The sequence below is a fragment of the Eulemur rufifrons genome, chromosome 16 (genome assembly GCF_041146395.1).
Source record: "Eulemur rufifrons isolate Redbay chromosome 16, OSU_ERuf_1, whole genome shotgun sequence".
Classification (NCBI taxonomy): Eukaryota; Metazoa; Chordata; class Mammalia; order Primates; family Lemuridae; genus Eulemur; species Eulemur rufifrons.
Genome location: NC_090998.1, coordinates 44007196 through 44027641, shown reverse-complemented (window position 1 = coordinate 44027641; position 20446 = coordinate 44007196). Strand labels below are relative to the sequence as shown.

The 20446-nt window shown below is 50.8% G+C and overlaps 1 protein-coding gene across 2 annotated transcripts; it reads right to left on the bottom strand.

The window, feature by feature from the left end:
- Positions 1-1341: 1341 nt before the first annotated feature.
- On the bottom strand, positions 1342-18725 carry ERBB3 (erb-b2 receptor tyrosine kinase 3). Of its 2 annotated transcripts, none has more exons than XM_069489313.1 (28): positions 18521-18725; positions 14897-15048; positions 14165-14351; positions 13389-13514; positions 12673-12738; positions 12401-12519; positions 12152-12293; positions 11679-11792; positions 11467-11587; positions 10301-10374; positions 10005-10095; positions 9539-9744; positions 9197-9329; positions 8909-8999; positions 8535-8689; positions 8084-8137; positions 7567-7708; positions 6639-6758; positions 6422-6520; positions 6030-6215; positions 5705-5860; positions 5058-5133; positions 4432-4578; positions 4233-4330; positions 3954-4142; positions 3644-3715; positions 3173-3467; positions 1342-2993 (listed from the first exon to the last, which is right to left on the bottom strand). In XM_069489313.1, exons 1-28 carry the CDS (start codon positions 18600-18602, stop codon positions 2473-2475), a joined length of 4014 nt encoding a protein of 1337 aa, XP_069345414.1. In that variant the 5' UTR covers positions 18603-18725; the 3' UTR covers positions 1342-2472. The 2 variants fall into 2 exon arrangements, with proteins under 2 accessions (XP_069345414.1, XP_069345415.1); XM_069489314.1 differs by having other exon boundaries at positions 9197-9323.
- Between the last annotated feature and the right edge of the window lie 1721 nt (positions 18726-20446).

The following is a 20446-nucleotide window of genomic DNA, read 5'->3' as shown; positions in this document are numbered from 1 at the left end:
TTCTATTTTTAGTAGAGACGGGAGTCGCACTCTTGCTGAAGCTGGTCTCAAACTCCTGACCTAAAGCGATTCTCCCGCCTTGGCCTCCAGAGTGCTAGGATTACATGCATGAGTCACACCTGGCCGGAATTATCCCTTTAAAGGCCTCCAAATATAGAGGACAGACTCCCAATGAAGTAGGATGGCATTGTTGTTCCAACAGTGGGCTTGGGTGGCACCTAAGGGAAGTGTTAACAAGAAATTGGGCCGGGCGTGGTGGCTCACGCCTGTAATCCTAGCTCTCTGGATGGTTGAGGTGGGAGAATTGCTCAAGGTCAGGAGTTCAAGACCAGCCTGAGCAAGAGCAAGACCCCCATCTCTACTAAAAATAAATAGAAAGAAAATAGCTGGACAACTAAAAATATATATAGAAAAAAATTAGCCAGGCACGGTGGCTCATGCCTGTAGTCCCAGCTACTCGGGAGGCTGAGGCAGGAGGATTGCTTGAGCCCAAGAGTTTGAGGTTGCTGTGAGCCAGGCTGACAACCAGGGCACTCTAGCCTGGGCAACAGAGTGAGACTCTGTCTCAAAAAAAAAAAAAAAGGAAAGAAAGAACTGGGTGACTCTCTGTTTTCTTTTCTCCTGTGGGCCACATCTGACTGGATGGTGACTCTCTCAAGAGTCAGAGTGTCAGGAAGCATCTGGAGGTTTCAGTATTCCACCTCTAAAGGAGAAAGTGTGTCTATAGGGGTTTTTCTAACTTCACCAAGCATGTTTTTTTGTTGTGTTACTCCAAGTTGGTTGCTCTGTAGATTCCTAGTAAAACCCTTAAATGAAAAGGACTGTGCATTATGCTTGTTTTAAGGGAATACAAGTAAAAATAGGGCTGGAGGCCGGGCGCGGTGGCTCACGCCTGTAATCCTAGCACTCTGGGAGGCCGAGGTGGGCGGATCGTTTGAGCTCAGGAGTTCGAGACCAGCCTGAGCAAGAGCGAGACCCCACCTCTACTAAAAATAGAAAGAAATTATATGGACAGCTAAAAATATATATAGAAAAAATTAGCCGGGCATGGTGGCGCATGCCTGTAGTCCCAGCTACTCGGGAGGCTGAGACAGGAGGATCGCTTGAGCTCAGGAGTTTGAGGTTGCTGTGACCTAGGCTGACGCCACGACACTCACTCTAGCCTGGGCAACAGAGTGAGACTCTGTCTCAAAAAAAAAAAATAGGGCTGGAGAAAGCTGGATGGGACCGAGTAGGACTTTCAAAAGACAGAGAAAGTTAACTACCCACTGCTGAGGAGCAGAGAAAGGGGGCAGTCTCTTATTGAATACACTGTGTGTTCCAGACAGGAAGCTGGAAAAACTTTGGCATTTTTATTCAGACATGTATAAAAACAAAACAAAAACTTCAATGATACAACATACATTTCCCCCCAGTTCTCCATCCAAGGGGACAGAGGTCTGAAGCTGGGTCTTCTTTCTGTCCCACCTGGAAGCTTCTCACCACCGGATGAGAATAGCTCCTAAAAGTGGATCTCGGGGACCCTTGTGAATAAGGAGTGGAGATCATTTATAGCGCATGTGGGTTATGGTTTACACAAAGACGTCCAGTTATTTTTCCTTCTGACACCCCCCACTACCACTTCCTGAGATGAGGTCTGAGTATAGGACAAGGATGTGGTTGTTGGGGTTAGACTTGATTCAGTGCAAAAATAAGAAAATGGCCCTTATAAGGCTCTGACTTATATCAGTTTTCCTTGACACCTCACAGTAGGAGACTTGCACTGGAATTAGGAAAATTTTGAATCCTGGACCTGCTGCTTAATTTACTCAATGTCTTTAAGGCTCAGTTTCCTTATTTGTAAAATGGGATAATAGCTATCTCAAAGAATTGTTGTAGAATTATAAAGGATTAGGTGAGATAATGTAGGTAAAGTTTCGCGTGATGCCTAGCTCATAGTAAGTGCTCAATTAACAGTAATCAATCTCTCTTCCAAACCTCTTTCTGAATTCCACAAAATTTTAAGCTTCCCAGTCTTTCTAGGAGGTTAAGAGTCATAAGCCAAAATTTTATAATACTTTCCTTTGCCAGGTCTCCTCCCATTCCTCTTTCTGATGGGAAACAAAGGCACACTTAAGAGCCTAGTCCCAAGTCAGAGCCTGAGGGAAAGGGACATGTAGAGGAATCCTTCATATCTCCAGGAGTCCCTGTGAGGAAGCTGAGGAATGGGATTGGGAAAGCACATGACATAGGGAAAAACCTTGTTCTTTCCTGGGCTTAGGAAAGAGAAGAAAGTGCACAGCTGGCTACATATCACAAGAATTTTTTGTCAAAGTGTTTAAAAGCCTCCAAATGTTGAATGGAATTGTCTAGGACTGGGGAAATAGGGCTGAGACCTGTGAGAGAGAGGGAGAGGGAGTAGGGAGAAGAGGGGTACCCTCTAGAGGCACTAGCTGCCATCAAATGCTCCCTGAGTGCCTCAGGGAGCAGGGGTTATGTTCTCTGGGCATTGGCCTTGGGGAAAAGCCTGCTATGCCAGTAATCAGGGTTATCAAAGGCGGAGTCAGTGGCTTCTAGGCTACGTAGAGTTTTGAGGCGGGCATAATGGACATGGGGGGCATGGTGTCCAGGCCCCTGGAAAGCTCTCATCTCTTCATACCCTTGCTCAGCTGCTGGGCAGGCTGCCATGGCTGCATAATCCCCCCCAGGACCACCTCCACCACGTCGCCGATTCATATATTCATAGTCCTCATCTGGAGTTGTGCCAGCAGTGGGCAGGATGGGCACAGGGTGGAGTGGGCAACTCTGTGTGCTGCCCAGAGAGGCACTGAGGTCTGATCCCACATCCATGTACTCATAACCCAGGTCCTCGAGGGAACTTGGTCTGGGGGGACGAGGTGGACTGTGCCTTCTCCGGTTCATGTATTCATACTCCTCATCTTCATCTTCTTCAGTACCCAGGACAGAACTGAGACCCACTGAAGAAAGAGTGCCTTCTTGGGAGGAGGGAGTACCTAAGGGTTGAGAAGAGAGGCTAGGTATGTGGAGAACATGATGGTAATAGGCAGTAGGGGATGGGGGAAATTAGATAAAAATGAATAGGGAGGCATATGATCAGAGACAAAACAATTAAGGGGAGCCCAGAGAAGGGATTAGAGGAAGAATTGAGGAAAGCCCTAGGAAGATCAGGCACCTTTGAGGTGTGTATCTGGCATGACATAACCGTTGACATCCTCTTCCTCTAACCCTGGTGGGGAGAGTGGGGTGACAGGAGTAAGCAGACTGTGGCGCTGGGAATGGTATGCGCTGTCTCCACGGGGCCGTGGGCTCCGACTCCGGCTCCTACACATTGACACCTTCTCCTGGAGCTCGGCCTCAGAGCCTGTCACGTGGCCCTCTGATGCCTCTGATGCCAGGCGTGCCCGTGGCATTGGATGCAGAGAGACTGGACGGGGACACCGTTCACTACCTCCACAAACTGCAGAATCCTGAAGAGCAAAATAATACAAGGAGATTTACATAGAGACAAGGAAAGAAGGAGAAAGGATAGTTCAATGTCTTCGTTTTTGGAGGACACAGATTAAACCTCAAGGGTTTCTAATGTCTCCCACACCACCCCTATCATTCTGATCCAAAGACCCAGACTGCCAGCAACAGACCTTACCTGGCAAGCTTCCCCAAGATTACCCTGGTTCATGGGCATGTATCCAGATGATGGACTTAAAAGGCTCTGGTTCTAGGATGAAAAAAAGTAAGGAAAAGGTTTAAGATGAAGGGAGAACTCTACTCTTACCATGGGGGACTTTAAGTGGTTAATCTGGGTATCTGTAGGGTTGATGAAGGCTCAGGGTGCAGAGAATTGAGTAATTAGGTTTCTTTCCTCACTTGGGTGAGGCAAAGACATAAAATGTAACCAAAATGTTTGTGCCCTCTTAATATCCTGAAATTAAAAAAAAAAAAAGAAGGTGTCTTACCCCACGTGGTCGATTAAGTGTTCCAAGTGGTAGGCTGAGGGCAGAGCCCAATGTGCTTGCCAGGTTGTCCTCCTCTGCTTCCAAGTCTATGTCTAGGTCTAGTTCTGGCTCCAGCTCTACTTCCTCCAGTTCCTTGTTTGTGAGAGCAGAGGGCTCTGCCCCAGGTGCTATTCCAGATCCACTCTCTCTCTATAGGGGTAGGTAATTGTTAGGGTGAATCCTGGTTCCAGGCAAGTCCCCCTTTCTCTAAATTTCCTTGACACCTTAGTCTCTACTTACCTTTATGACCAGATACCGGGGTGGGTCTCGGGCCATCCTGGTGAACTCATTGGCTAGTTCTTTAAAGGTTGGGCGAATGTTCTCATCAATCATCCAACCTAGGAGTAAAATGTAGGAGGTAGAGACATAAACGGAAATAGAGCTGTAAGACAAGTAGGGAAGGAAGTCAGAAAATGGTTGGGGTCAGCAGGTAACTCACATTTGACCATCACCATGTAGACATCAATGGTGCAGATCTGGGGCTGTGCCAACCGCTCCCCCTTCTCTAGCAGGTCTGGTACTTCAGCCAGTCGCAGCCCTGCATAGGGCTCTGCCCCGAAGGTCATCAACTCCCAAACTGTCACACCTGATGACAGGAAGAAATGAACTAGTAGATGGTAAAATAGTAGACATGGGCATGACACGAAGGGAAGGTGGAACCTGATTTTTTTTTTTTTTTTGGTCAGGCTGGAGTGCAGAGGCACAATCATAGTTCACTGTAACCTTGAACTCCTGGGCTCAAGTGATCTTCCTGCCGCAGCCTCCCAAGTATCTAGGACTACAGGCATGAGGCACCATGCCTGACTAATTTTTTAAAAATTTAAAACATTTTTTGTAGAGATGTGGTCTTGCTATGTTCAGACTGGTCTTGAACTCCTGGCCTCAAACCATCCTCCTGCGTTGGCCTCCCAAAGTGCTGAGATTACAGGCGTGAGCTACCATGCCTGGCCAGTACCTGATTTGACACAAGGATCTGAAGTCCTTAGAGATTATAAGAGGGGGTCTCAAAAGGCAGCTGTGAAATTTGGGCCAGTGATGGTATAGAGGGCATCAAGATGCACTGACCATAGCTCCAGACGTCACTCTGGTGTGTGTATTTCCCAAAGTGAATACTCTCAAGGGCCATCCACTTAATTGGAGTCTGAGGATTAAAGATAAAGGTGTCACCAGTTGATTTCCACAAATTTTCTTAGCATTTCCAAGTCCCAAGTTCTCTTATCATTCTTTTCTTTGTTGCTCTCTGAACTTAAATCTTTGACATCTTTAGCTTTCTCTCTCTCTCTCTTTTTTTTTTTTTTTTTTTGAGGCAGGGTATCGCTCAGTCACCCCAGGTTCACATAGAGTACAGTGGTGTCATCATAGCTCACTGCAACCTCAAACTCCTAGGCTCAAGCAATCCTGTCTTAGCCTCCCAAGTAGCTGGGACTACAGGCGCACACCACAATGCCTGCTTAGTTTTTCTATTTTTATTAGAGACAGGGTCTCACCCTTGTTCAGGTTGGTCTTGAACTCCTGAGCTCAAGCAGTCCTCCCACCTTAGCCTCCCAGAGTGCTAGGATTATAGGTGTGAGCCATGTGCCCGACCTTAGCTTTCCCTTCTTGAACTTACTATGAAGCACCTGCCCTGCCCCTGAAGGAGACCACTGACTGCTCCCTATCCTCATGCTTCACTCCACTCCCACCTCCTTACCCAGACCTTTGTGTCACCTCACCTTGGCCTCACTGTGTAGTAGCTGTTTATCATCCGGTGGCAGCAGATCGGCCACACCAAAATCTGCCACCTGAACCTGACTAGGTGACTTGAGTAGCACATTTCGGGCAGCCAGGTTCCTATGCACCATACCATGCTCCTCAAGGTAGTACATACCCTACAGGGGAAGAAAGTATTCTCAGGGTTGGGAGAATCAATCAGTCATTGAGATCTAGAATCCTCCCAAACCCTGAAGGCACCTCTCAGTACTTCAACCTTCCCGCCCCTTCTCTCCCTGCCCCCATCCAGGCAGTTCTTATTATAGGGCTCCTCCAGGCTCCTCTCACCTTCGCAATTTGTACTCCCCAGTTGAGCAGCAGCTGTGGCCCCAGTGCCCCCCGGTGTTGTCTCACATGATCCAGCAGGGAACCCAGAGGCAAGTATTGGGTGACGAGCTGTAGAGATGATCCTGGGCATAGTCCCAGCAACCGTACAATGTGGGCATGGTCTAGACTGCCAATGGCCAGCATATGCTAAGAGACACAAGAGGTGTTATCCAGGAAACAAACAGATTCACATACACTCTGCACATGTACACCCAGGCCGGGGATCCCCCAATGTTCAAATATATCAACATGGCTAACATACTAGCTGCTAACACAGGACCATGCTTCTACATGACTGTATCTAATACTGTCCTCGCTCCTAGTAGCATACGAAATCCTTTTCCTTCACTTACATCTGTCACAGCTTGAAAACTCTGCCGTCCACTCTTGTCCTCAATGACTTTAATGCAGACTGGAATCTTGATTGATTCACCCTCAGGAATCCACACTCCCTGGGAAGTTTGGGGCAGGCAGGAGTCAGTCTAGGGTCATTCTCCCTTTGCTAAAATTTTTCTCCCCTTTGCCCTAGGTCCTTTCCCCACCTCTCCAGCCTTCCTGTGGGTCACTCACTTTGTGCACGGTTCCAAAGACTCCCGAGCCAAGCACTTTAAGCTTCCTCAGCTCTGTCTCTTTGAAGATTCTGGCCAAGACTTTGTTAGCCTTCTCACTGGGATCCAGAGGCTCTATGCTCTGAGGAGCAGATGGGAAGGAGGGATTCAGGGAAGCCCATTCTCACATCCCACTCCAACCCACTGCCCATAAGTAGATGCCAAACACAGCAGAGCCCAAAGGACAGGAAGAGAAATTGTCTTTAGTCCTGGAAAACACTGTAGGCATATTGAGGAATAACAGACCCTGTGGAAATTTTTCTTTTTTTTCCAGACAGAGTCTTACTCTGTTGCCCGGGCTAGAGTGCTGTGGCATCAGCCTAGCTCAGAGCAACCTAAAACTCCTGGGCTCAAGGGATCCTCCTGCCTTAGCCTCCCAAGTAGCTGGTATTACAGGCACGCACCACCACGCCCAGCTAATTTTTTTCTATTTTTAGTAGAGATAGGGTATTGCTCTTGCTCAGACTGGTCTCAAACTCCTGACCTCATGTGGTCATCCCGCCTTGGACTCCCAGAGTGCTAGGATTACAGGCATGAGCCACCGTGCCTGGCCAGTGCTCTATCCGTTTCAAAGCACTTTCACATAATTGGCTTTTACCCTTACAGCCATACAGAGGAATGTTATTTCCTCCATTTAGATACGTAAACTTAGACACAGAGAACAGAAGGAACTTCTTCAAAGTCATGTGGCAAATTAACAGCAAAATCAGGACTAGAATGCATGCCTCTCATTTCTCTGAACAGTGTTCTTTCTAGCAAATCACACTATCTCTTTGAAGAAAGGGATCAAATCTCCAGGAAAAGAGGAGGGGTGAGATGCTCATCCCATCACTGACTTCTGGGTGCAGATGGCACAGGGTACCTCTCAAAATTAAGCTCTAAGTACTCACCTCACCTCGTTCCAAGTAGCGTCTCATAGCCCTTTTATTCTGAATCCGGCGCCCACGCCAATAGAGAAAAGTGCCACCCAGGATCAGGAAAATCGCTACCAATCCTACTACCACCGTCAAAGCCATTGTCAGATGGGTTTTGCTATGGAATATAGAGAAACCCAGCATTATCCTGGGTATATACCTCCCTTACAAATATCATCTATACCTGTGCCAAGGTATGGTGCAGATCTGGGACAAGAATTTAACTTTCTCACACACACGCACACACACATATATATATATCTCCTTGAGCACTGAAGGGACTAACCTAAATGTAGACCACCCTTAGGCTACTACAATTTTAGGAAAGGAAGGCCAGAAGCCTGGATTCTTATGTTTCAAGTCCAGTGATAGTGGACTATGTATATAAAAGGCCAGAATGAATAGAGACTCACTCTGCCCTGCAGGTAACCACCCTCACCGTAGCTTCTCTCTCAAATATCCCCAGCATCCAGAATCTCCAAGCCCATTATACCTGATCAGCTCCGATGGTTGGCCTAAACAGTCTTGTAGCTCTGGTCCTTTACACCTAAAGAAGACAGTCAACACCTTAAATGGGAGCTTGAACAACAGAGGCTCAATTCCAATGGCCTCAACCTACAAAAGCTGTTTCATAACCTATCATGGCAGCCTATCCTCGAGCCCAAAGCCTATCCCAAGACATGGCCTCCACCTCCAGCTCACAAGCCCTCCCTGAGCCCCTCTTGTAATGAAACTCCTCTGAGCTGAGGTTTTTCAGGTTCCCAAAACTATAATTTTGTGCTGTTAATGAGTTTCCTCTTCTCCAATTATTTACAACACAGTGGGGAGTGATTGGGGGGTGATCCTTAATTCACAGTCCCCCTCTTTTTTCTGCTCTCTTCACCCTAGTTCTGTGCTCCTGCCCTTCAGCCTGACCCTTCTTCTCATCATTTTGCATTACTGACCCTTGGGTGCAGTTCTCATGGCAGGGACGACATTCATTCTGAGCATCCGGGTATTTGTAGATGGGGCCCTTGGCACCTAAGACTCCATGGGGGCAGCTGCTCACACAGTGGGGCCCATCTCGAAAATGGGCACATTGGGCACAAGCATCAGAGCCCTGAGTGAAAGAAAGCAGGTCAAGAAGAATTGGATTCCAAGGTCAATGCCATGGCGCTCAGCAAAGACCAACCCAGCCATTCAGGATCCTCCATCCACAATCCCTAGCATTATCTGGCCACCCTATGCTGCCTCTGGGATTTGGCTATATCATTCCCTAGATGCTCCAAGTGTTGCCCCTTGCCTATCTGCCTTAGCAATTATGGTGCTGCTACTATACCGAGCTATTGCACGTGGCAGTGCCCTCCGTGGGTTGGCATTCCGGGTGGCAGGAGAAGCATTCAGCCTCATGGGCAAACTCACGAGGCTCCCTGCAGTGGGGGACAAAGGGAAGGGGGTCACTTTCAAGTCCTAACCATAACGCCCTAATCCCACACCCATAGGTCTCCTACCTCATTCCCACCAAGGCACATGCAGAAAGTTGTCTAAAGGCTGTCAGGTACCACCTGAACAGCTCCATCCCAGGGCCCCACCCCTGCCTGTTCTTGACTATGTCCCCTCACTGTACCCATTCAGAAAGTTGCAGTGGGTCACACAGACACCTCCTCGGCTGTAGTTCCGACAGGATAAGCACTGACCAGGGCCTGGGCCCCAGCATCCCCCAGAGGAGCACAGTGGGTCACAAACTTTGCCCTCTGCCACTGGAAAGGAAGGGGTAGATTAGGAGAGGAGTCTGAGGACTCCTAACAAGCCCTCCCCTGAAGTCTTCCTCATTACTGCTTCCAACCTAACATCCCCCTTCTCGGTGGTTCCATCCCCAAGCCTACTCCCACTTCCAGGGCAGAATAATCCTTACACCCTGTCCTGCCTGACTACCTGTTCTCACCACCCAGTGGGCCCTTTCCCTCACCACATTCTCTTCGGGGCCGATTATGCTTGATGTCTAGTCTCTCTTCTGAAGGCCCCCGAAGCAGCTTGGTCCAGTTCAAAGAATGGTGGTAGCAGAGCTGCCGATTGGCACTTATGTAGATACGCCCAGCACTAATTTCCTTCAGGGATCGGAGACCCAGGGATGTTACATTCAAGTTCTTCATGATCAACAACGAGAAGCCCCGGCTGAGAGTAAGGAGACAGGATGAGAGGGGACACTACTAAGGGAAAATTAACCATGCAGTGGATTCATTTTATTTAACAAATTTGCTCCGAGCTGGTCCAGACCCATCGAGAGGGATGCCTCTCCTTTTGCCTTTTCCCCATCAAACTCTCAAACCCTCTGGGCCTGCTGTATGAGTCAGTGCCTCGTATTTCACCCAAGAATGCCCACAAAACAGTGTTCATTGCCTGGAGATGCCATCAGCTCCACACCCCTTACTCACTTGTAGAGGCTTCTGCCACCAATGGTCGTCAGGTTGGAAAAAACACTGAAGTTGTGCATGTGGGGAGGCCAGGATTGGATGTTCAGGTAACCTGAGGGGTTGGAGAGAGCCATGTCAGCAGGGAGTCTTCTCCCTTTCCTCTTTCTCAGCTTCTCCTGGCTCCTCCCCTGTAACTTGTTTTTGTTTTTTTTCCTCCCCTCTAACTTGGGACATGATTTTCTCAAGTACTTATACCACAGTCGATGCCAGTGGTTCACCTATTCCTCTCAGAAAGGGCAGCCTCTCCTCCCACTCACCTGTGATCTCCCGTACTGTCTGGAAGACATTGAGCTTCTCAGGGTCCAAGGCAGGGATCTTGTGCCAAGGATCTCTGGGGAGAACAATAAAAAGCAGTCAGCAAGGTAGGGGTATGATAGCTATTAGCAATGAGAACACCTAGCCCCCAAACTTCGTTTCTAAGTATCACTCTCCACTAAAAGGAAACAGGGTTCTTTGGAGAGGTTGGGGCGGGAGAAATATAACATGAGCCTAGAGAATCTTATACAAAAAAGAAAGTACTCAAAGAATGAAGGGTACAGCCCAAAGAACACAGGCACCAGTTTGAAGGGGCTCCCAATGGCCAAATCAGGGACAAATAAATAATGATTCTAAAGGATTATAAACCATTGAATAGGCTGGGCTTGGTGGCTCACACCTATAATCCCCACAGTTTGGAAGGCTAAGGGGAGTGCCGCCTGACACCGAGACTTTGAGACCAGCCTGGGCAACTTAGTGAGACCCTTATCTCTACAAAAAATTTAAAAATTAGCCAGGCATGATGGTGTGTGCCTATAGTCCCAGCTACTTGGGAGGCTGAGGTGGGAAGATAGCTTGAGCCCAGGAGTTCAGGTTGCAGTGAGCTATAATTGTGACATTGCACTCCAGCCTAGGTGACAGAGCAAGGCCCTATCTCTAAAAATAAATAAATTTATGTTAAAATAGAGATTATGTTAAAATAAAAAATTAAAAGAAAAAAACAGGCAGCCATAGTGTTTCTCTCTCTCTCACACACACACACACATTTAAGTGCTGTCGTATAGAATAGAAGTCCCTTTGCTCTTTGTTACTCCAAGAAGCAGAATTAGAGGAAATAGCTGAAAATCACGGGGGAGGCAGATTTTTATCTAAATTTAGGGAAGAACTTTTAGAAATCTTTAAGAAGAAGGATGCACTATTGTCCCTGTCCTTTGTTCCTTGGCAGGGTGATGTTGAATTGCTTAAGGATGTCCCTGAGGGAATTCAGGGACATCCTTAAGCAATGGATGGGAGGTTGAGTTAAGCATTCCCCTAGGTCCTTTGTAACTGCTAAGACTTTATGACTTAGATTCCCAGTCAGCTCCACATAGGAAGGTTTAGGCCAAGGAAATGAACCGTGAGGGGTAGATGGGGTGCAGGACTGGGGAGGGAAGGCAGAATCTCTAACCCATTGAGGCCAGTGATAAGAAAGTCCAGGTTGCCCAGGATCTTGGTGCAGTTCACAAATCCATCGATGTTGCTTGAGTCCACGGTCTGGAAGCGGCTCCCAGAACCTGTCCCCTCACAGGCTGCAAACACAAAGGAGGCTCAGTGGGGGTGGTCTGAACAGTCTTAGAGGAAAGGATGTCTCTTTACAAGTTCTTACCATCTCCTACTCACCTTTGGGGCATAGCCCCCCACAAGGCTCACACATCTTGAGCCCATTTTTATCTACTTCCATCTTGTCAGGAGGGCAGGCTCTGACACAGGAAGTTAGATCCACCACAAAGTTGTCTAGGGAAGAGGAGGGCACCATTAGAGGTGAGGGAGGAACACTGCCAACCACCAACTGAACCCCCCTCTGGGCCCTTCTCCCTCCCGCTCTGCACTGGATTTGTCCCCACCTACCACCCTAGGTCCCTTGAGTGCTGTCCTGTAGATTAGAAAGTCCCTTTGCTTTATGTTGCTACAAAGAACAGAAGTAGGGGCAATAGCTGGAAGTCATGGGACACAAGCGCAGGTACTCTTTGTGGGTGGTTAGATGATCATGACCAATTTGCCTGCTGAGCTCCCCACTTGGTGCCTTTTGCCTCCCAAAATTTTGTCTAAAATTCTGGATCCACTACTGTCAGTCCTTCCCCTCAGACACTTACGGGGACAGCTGGCGACACAAACTCCTCCATACTGGTACTTGGTGTGGGGATTGGGTTCCAGCTGGAAAGTTAGCTTATTATAGACAAGAGGCAGTGGACACCGGGGTACACAGGCTCCACTGTCATTGAAGTGTCGGCAGGCCTGGGAACATAGGAGACTCATAAAATTCATGTTACATATGTACCCCTACCTCCTCCCCAAAGCCCACATCCCCATTTCCATCCCAGGCAAACGGTAAGAGTACATACAAAGCAGTCCGTGTCCTGAGGGCCTGAGCAGCCCCCTGCACACTCATCATGGCAGCACTGGTTGGGGTTGGGCCCAAAGCAGTGACCATTACACTGAGGGGCACAGATGGTCTTGGTCACTATGGAAGGAGAGAAAGCATGGCTGTCAGGGCTCTTAGGACTGCATTCTGAGGTCACTGCTCATCACCACCCCCAGGGTTGACACAGGCTTGGGTAGGCAGGGGTATGAAAGCGTATGAGTTTGAAATTTTTGGAGGGAAGTTCAAACCCACATGTCTGGCAGTCTTCTGGTCCAGGACCCCAGCATCGTCCCTTGCAGGCCTCATGACAGGGGGGACCTGGTTAGGAAGAAAGGCAACACAAAGGGCTGTCAGGGCTAGGACAGGTTTGCTTGAATCAACAGAGTATGATGTCAGCACACAAACACCTCAATCCCAAGAAGCAAAGAGCCAGGGCTGTGTCCCTCCCTGCCCTTGGAGAGCAGGGCTGGGCTCAAGTGAACCTGTCAACAAAGGGTGGAGCCACGCCTCCACACCACCCACTGGGCAGCTGAAGGGGAGGGATTGGGGCAAATGCCAACCTCAGCCTCAGTCCCAACCCAGGAACTTGGTTTCTCCTTGGCAAACTGAGCCTAGCAGGAAGATACGCGTGTAAATGGACAGGGAGCAGCAGATTATGTTCAAGGATAGGTGGGTTCCAAGGAGAAGGGAGTAGATTGTGATGGAAAGAGTAACGGCTATGGAGTTGAAAAATCTGGATTCCATGCCTAGTACTGAGAAATCTTTTTGCCCCTCTTCTTGATATACCTCCTCTGTGGTTTGGGTTCCAGGGGAACTGGCCTGGTCTCTCCTGGCAGGCCCTTAGGTCTAGGGCCTGAGGTGTTTGTTCAGTGGAGAGATGGGTTCAGAGCAGGGATGTAACGATGATGGGAAAGGAATCACTCTGGTTGGATGAGGCAGGGGGAGCAGTCTTTATCATGGCCACTCACAGCTTCTGCCATTGTCCTTCACCACAATCTCAGCGTCTCGGTCCCTCACGATGTCCCTCCAGTCAATTGTGTCCATGTGACAAAGTTTATCATTCTTCTCAATATAAACGCCCCCTGACAGAATCTCTGAGGTAAGGAAAAGAAGTGACAGAGTCAGGGGCTACAGCAGAACTCCACCTTCCCGCCAATGTAGAAGACATCTGAGACTTGGCAGCACGGGAAACGGGGCAGACAGATATGTCCAATTAAATCCCAGCTGCAGAAAAGGCTCGCCTTATAAGAGGAGTCAGGCCAAAAGAAACTCTTGCCTCTTCAGACACCTGTCCAGATCCGGTTTAGCCAGTGGGGGAAGGGAAGGGAAAAAAGGAGAACATCTCTGACTCAACACCCTCCCCCAGCCCTACCTGTGTGTTTTCCAACTGACTGGGACAGGGAGAAGTAGCAGGTGGCCAGGTGGTATTTAACCCCTATGTGCCTCCGGCCTGTGGGGGTTTGGGAGGGAGTAAAGGTAGGATTCCCAGGGAAGAAGGGACATCAAGGTACACTACTTTGAAGTTAGAGAAATGTGTAACAGATCCAGCTCCAACTCTAGCCCCACCAGGACAGAGGACCCTCTCCCTGGAGCAGATGCCCTCAGCTCCCCACTGGAGGCCCTCTACTGTTAAGGAGGTGGGCACCTTGGAAGGGGCACTTAGGGTGAACAGTCTTGGGTCATCAGGGAGGTGCCAGTCAGCAGGTTGGCTGAGAGGCAAGGCCAGGAGTCACCAGGAACTGACCGGTGAGCTGAGTAAAGCGGAGCTGGCGCAGAGCGTGGCTGGAGTTGGTGTTATAGTTCAACATGACAAAGATGGCAAACTTCCCATCGTAGACCTGCGTGCCCCGCACCACTCGGAGGTTGGGCAGTGGTAGTGTAGAGAATTCATTCATGGCCACAAGGACATAGCCTGTCACTTCTCGGATCCACTGTGATGGAGCAGATTGTGTCAATGAGAGGCATGACAGGGCAAAAAGTCTCAGTCCCCTCTCCCTCCCCAGGAATCCTTAACTCTTTTAAGTCTTTCTAATTCCTATTTGCAGTAGGGAGTAGATTGTGTCACAGAACGCTGTCACTTCCAACAGGGAAGAGAGAGAACAGAAATCATAAAGGAATTCTAGTTTCCTACTTTTTTCTTCTCAAAGCTCTTCCTGCCAAGAGGGTCCTGGCTTAGTTCCTTCCTCATCTCCCCAGGTGCCTCTCAGTCCTCAGGTGTCTCTTTGTATTAGTCCCTGCTTCCTTTGCACCATCACAGAACACCACCTGCTCCTCCTTCCCTATATATCCCTGGCTACGACAACAGCATAGGTCCCCAGTTCCAGTCATTGTCCCCATAATTATAGGTTTGAATCTTAGGAGCTATTGAATCCTAGGAATGCTGAACTCCAGCAGAAGGTAGCCCTGAAGAAGGGAAGGAGGCTTCTATGGGGAGAATGAAGAGCAACAGGTCAAGGAAGGGGACAGGCATTCAAACCTGCAGGAAGGAGAGGTCGGCATTGTGGCCTGTGAGCACAATCTCGAGGTTCCCCATCACCACCTCACACCTCTCGTAGAGCTTGTGCAGAGTCTGGTATTGGTTCTCGGCATCGCCAGTCACACTCAGCCCATTCAGAGTCCCAGGACACACTGTTCAAAGTGGAGGGAAGAGTGGCAGAGGGCTGGATGCAAGTTCTTAGCTCCATTTGCCATCCCCCAAGACCAGCCCCTCGGTTGCTCTCTTCCAGTAACATTCAACAGGATAAGAAGGCATTTGCCTCCAACCCTACCCACCAGGGACAGATAGGCCCATGATGGCCTGAGAGCCTCCTCTCTTCTTAGAAACCCCTCACCATCCCCTGCATGCGAAGGTAAAAGGGTTTCCTTTTTCTTCCAGAGACCCTCTGTGCCTCTTTTAGGTACTACTTTGGGTGCTAAGGAGTTAATCAAGGAAGATGGGATTTTTTTTTTTTTCCCTCTCTAGAAAGGAGAAGTTAGGAAAGGACCACAACTTTGATTACCCTCTTCTCTCCCTCCAACTAGGGCACTGACTTCTTTACCCTCATCCTGCCTCTCTCTCTAGGTCCTGAAATAAACATCTCTTTGGGGCTAGCACACAGCCCCTATTGTGTCTACTGAGGGTGGGATGGGGGCAGAGGGTGGGGGCAGTGCCTGGGGCCACAGTCCAGCCCACAATGAAGCGATTCTATCCAGGAGGAGGGGGCTGCCCCACCCTGTCCCCAGACACCCCGTCCTCAGCAGCAACCCCCCTCCACCCTCAAGCCTTGGGCTCAGACTAGTGACCTCACTAGAGGGGGGAGCTCTGGTGGTGGTGGTGGGGTGTCAATGGGAGCTTTGTCTTTAAAGGTGGAAGATAAGGAGCTGGCTGCCTCCCCCCTTCCTAAACTCTGGCTTTCCTTCTCACTCCCTTCCCCTAGCCTAACCACTCCAGCTCCCTCAGCATCACTCTCCAGCCCCAGAGTATTTTTCAGCAAATACAGAGAAGCCTGGAGGGAAACAGTAGCACACTGCCCATTCTAAGCCTTCCATGCAATTTCATTGTTAGAAGAGAGTCATTAAAAAGACTTCCAACATGGCAATCCTTACCCACACTAGGGGAGAGTCTAGACCAGACGCACATGAGGCGTGTCAAGTCTTGGGAGTTCACTTTTCTTTGTAAATGTGGAGGGCAATGGGCTGTAGGAAATCTTGGACCCTAAAGCCCCACCCCAGCCTCTCTCCTCTGGCTCAGAGACAGACTGTGTGTGTATGGGGGGGGGGAGGTAGTAGGGGGTAGATACCACCTGTTCCAACCACCCTTCCCTGAGGCAGCTCAGTGGGAGGCAGAAGTGGGAATGCAGGGAGGGAGATGGTGAGGCCCCAACTCCTCCTACTAGATACACCCCTGGCCTGACCACTTGATCTTTGAGTGTTTCACTTCCCTATCACTCCACATGAAGGGAAGAGGTTGGCTAGTTTCAGCAAAGAGGGGTAAACTGGCCAGGAGCTCCCAGGAGCCTGGGAACTCCAGGGTCCTTGGGCTGAAATGAAAGAGACTAGAAAGGTTCGTTATTTTTGGAACAGCCCCACCCAATCCCCCTCCTGGCAGGACACCCCCTTTTCCAACTTAAGGCGCCAATCCTTTTCCCCACATAAGGGAGGAGCCAAGATTTCTGCACAAGGAAGTGCGGTGTGTGTATGTGAGTGCACGCACACATACACACAACATACACATGAACACGTACACATCTCCCCTGCTGGCCCAAAAATCTATACTGATCTGCCCTTGGATATCCTTACAGGAGGTAGTTCAGGTGGCCCCATCCATCCCACCTGCCCAGAAGTATTTGTGCAGACTTTGTGTCTATGCTTGGAAAGATACAGTGTTAGAGGTCCCACTTCCCTGCCACCTTTAGGGTAAAGTCCATATTATACAAACAGGGGGCAAAGGCCCTGGGCGGGAAAGGAATAAACAACACCTCTGGGGAGGAACCAGTCAGCTTGGGCAGCAGGGTGGGGGAGGGGAATTATGAAAATCCCTGCTGTACCCAGGGAGCAGGGGCACAGGGAGGGGCAATGCCACAGGCCCTCCTTTGGTAGAGAGCACTAAGGCTGGGACAGAGCAAGAATCTCCAGCCCTCCTCAACCAGAGGCCTCCCCTTCAGCATCCCCCACCCCCATCACAGCCGGGACAAAGGGGCTATAGAAGGACTGAGACAGGGCCGGATGCCCAGAGGCTGCAGGATCCAGATAAAGGGTAAAGAGACCCAACCATGACTGCCTCCTGCCTCCTCCAGGGAGGGTGGCCAGAATCTGGGATTCCTGGGTTCCTGGTTGAAGATTCCAGGGGTCTGGATGGGACAGCTATACAGCCACTCCACTGGTCCCTCCCACTGCAGTCCCCAGACCACCCCCCCTCCACCAGCTGGGAGTGTTCACATCTCCGAGATCCCAGGATCTAAATTTAGGCCCAGCAACTGTGGGGGAAGCACAGGTGGTTTCTCCCACTCCCACCCTGGGGAAGGGGCCCTGGCTGTGCCAAACCCCAAGCTGAGATCTGGGGGGATGGGAGGCGATCAACAGGACTTCAATTCCAGCAACACCAGCACCCGTCAGGTGTCCATGGTCCCAGAGACACCGAAAAGGGGTGGACACAGATAGATGGGAGTGGGAGGAGGATTAGAGAAGAGCAATCCAGGACTCTGTCTAGAGTCCTAGAGACAGTGTCAGACAATAAACAGAATGGGGGCAGTGGGCAGAAGCTGGGCCTAGAAGTACTTCTCAGGACAGGAGGCTCAGAAGGTAGCCCAAGTGCCCTCCTAGCCCTCAGGCTGGGGAAAGAAAAGACAAAGGGCTGGACGTCCATGCCTCAACAACTCCTGGCCCAGAGGCTTGTGTGTAGTAGATGCTCAATAAATATTAGTTGAATTGACCTGGGTCTTGGCAAAGAGAGGTTAGTCAAGTTGGGGACGGGCCAGCTCTATTATTTGGAGGGAAAGCGGGCAGCCAACCTCTGCTGGGCCTCTCACCCTGATGTCACCTGGACTTGGCCCTCTGGTTAATCTCAGCCCTCCCCAGGGCAGGCTCACTCACGGAAGAGGAGGTGCCGCTCCTGTTTTTCCAACACCAGAAAACAACAACCCCCTCCAACCCTTCCGTAGCTCCGCCCTGTCGGCAAAACAACGAAACTGAGGGTTGCTGAAATCAGGTGCGGGGTTGGGGGCAGGGGGCAGGGGGCTGGGGGCTGGAGAGCAAACAGAAGCCCTTCCGCAAAGATCCCCACCTCCAACCATCTCCTCCTGTTTACAGAACGAAGGTCCCCGCTCCGCTCCCTGTAGGGCCCCTCACAAGTGTGAACTACTTGTTTCGGCATCAGCCTCATCAGGGGAGACCAGTTAGAGGGTAGGCGACGCGCTGGGGAAGGGGGTGCCCAGGAATACCATCCCCACCTGGACCACGCCAAGAACTCGAGCCCGACCGCCCCCTCTCAGGTGGTCCCAGAGGACCCGGGGTCAACACTCCCACCCCCACACCGCCTGAGCCTTGCCCCTGCCCTCGGGAACTGCGCGCACTCGGTCCGGCTCCCAGGTTCCAAGCCCGCCGGTGCTCCAGCGCCGCTTACCTGCCTGCGAGTTGCCCACCTCGGAGCCCCGGGCCAGGCTGAGAAGTAAGCCCAGCACCTGCAAAGCCCCGTTCGCCCTCATGACTTCAGAGGAGGATGAAGGGAGCCCAGCCGAGTCCGGCCCGGGGACCCCTGGACTAGGACATCGAAGCGAGAGCCACCTGAGCCGCCGGAGAGTTGGAGGCGGCGGCGGCGGCGCCGGAGGTTGCAAACTGCAACCGGAGCCGGAGTCCGGGGCGGGATGGCAGGGGAGGGGTGTATGTCTGTGAGAGAAGGAGGGAGGGAACGCAGGGGGAAGGGGGTGAGTCACGGCCGCGCCCCCTCCCGCGGAGGCTGGAGTAGGGATTGCTGGAGCCTCGGACAGCCCGCCCCGAGCGCGCGCCACGCCCCACGGCTCCGCAACTTGGCCAAGCAGATGCAGGATGGGTCTCACCCTAATTTTCCTTCAGAAGCTGCGCTAAAGGGACTTCATGATTCCAAAAGCGCCTAAGTCCAGGGAAAGGTAATGAATGAGGGTGGGGAGAGCGCTACAAAGCCCGGCCCCCTGAAAGTTGGCCTCGCGCATTAACCAAATCACTCAACTCCCCTAGCCGGTTGGTTCACTTGGGGAGATTTTCTCTCTGAATGTGAATATTTCTCTCTGTGTATTTTTGAGAGGGAGGGTGTTTTTTGCGTCATGTTCAGGCCACCTCAGTTTTCCCGGGACTTGAAACCTCATAACTCGTCCACCCTGCCCAGGAACCCGAGCTCCAGAGGCCGCGTGAAATTGCACTGTCTCCGGCCGATTCCTCCTCCAGACCCGGCGCCGGCCCAGCCTCTCCGGGGGATTTGGATGGGGCGGGGGGTAGGGGTTGGTTTCTAGCCTGGGAACAGACCCCGGAGCCCGCCTTTCCACTTCTACCCCGGGAGGGGCTCCCGCACCTGTCGCCGTCCCCTCTGCTGCCCCCCATAGCCGCCTGGGAGAACAGCTGCCTCCCCTTCCACACTGGAGTCTGACCGCGCCGTCCAGGCGGCCGCAGTTCCCGCCGCTCTTCTGGGGACCCAGATGGGCACATGGTCCCCACCACGGGCGCCCACACCCTCCCGGGTGCCAAGTCCAGGCTCTCGCTGGAGAGCAGGAGGATGGGTGAGCAGTGAAGAGGGACACGAAGAGGACACTAGAGACGAATGGCACGGACCCCTGAGACCTCCCGCACCAGCTCGGGCGATCCGGGCCAGAAGGTCGGGCGCTGCCAAAGCCCTGCTAGCCCCCGGACGGATCCGACCAGCGCCCCCTGGTGCCCAACCTGCGGCAGTGAAGTCCCACATGGCGTTGCATTTCAAATCCTTTAAATTGGCATTCCAGATCTCGCCCGGAGAGCCTAATTATTTTCCCCAGAACTTCAAGCCTGAAGACTTAGAGAACAATTGAGCATTGATAAAGAAAAATTTCGTCCCTCGCCCCTAGCCAAAACAACTATCTAAAATTCTTTTAACCTGCTCTCTATTGATACACAACCTAGAGGGCCCATTCTCTGCTTGATAATTCCTGCTTCGCCCTCTTTCAGGAGGTTGACCTCGCCCAGACCACATGTCTTAGTCGTAATAGTACTATCAACAGCAAAACGGCTAACATATACAGGTACATTCATATGCCATTTCGTTTTCAAAGCATTTCCTCAAATTTAGTGCTTAGAGAATGTGTCACTTAACATAAAAATTATGTGAGCTAGGCGACATCATTCTCCATTTACAGAACTGGAAACCTGTGACTTCTCCAAGGTCATCCACCTGGTGATAGTAGTCCAGGTGATCAGGTGACCAGGAGGAGAAACTCAGGTTTGATTTCTTATGTTTTACTGAGAGTGGAGCTTCATCTGCTCAGAATCAAACGCCCATCCGATAACAGAGCTAAACCACTTAAGGATCTCCACTCCTACCTACTCT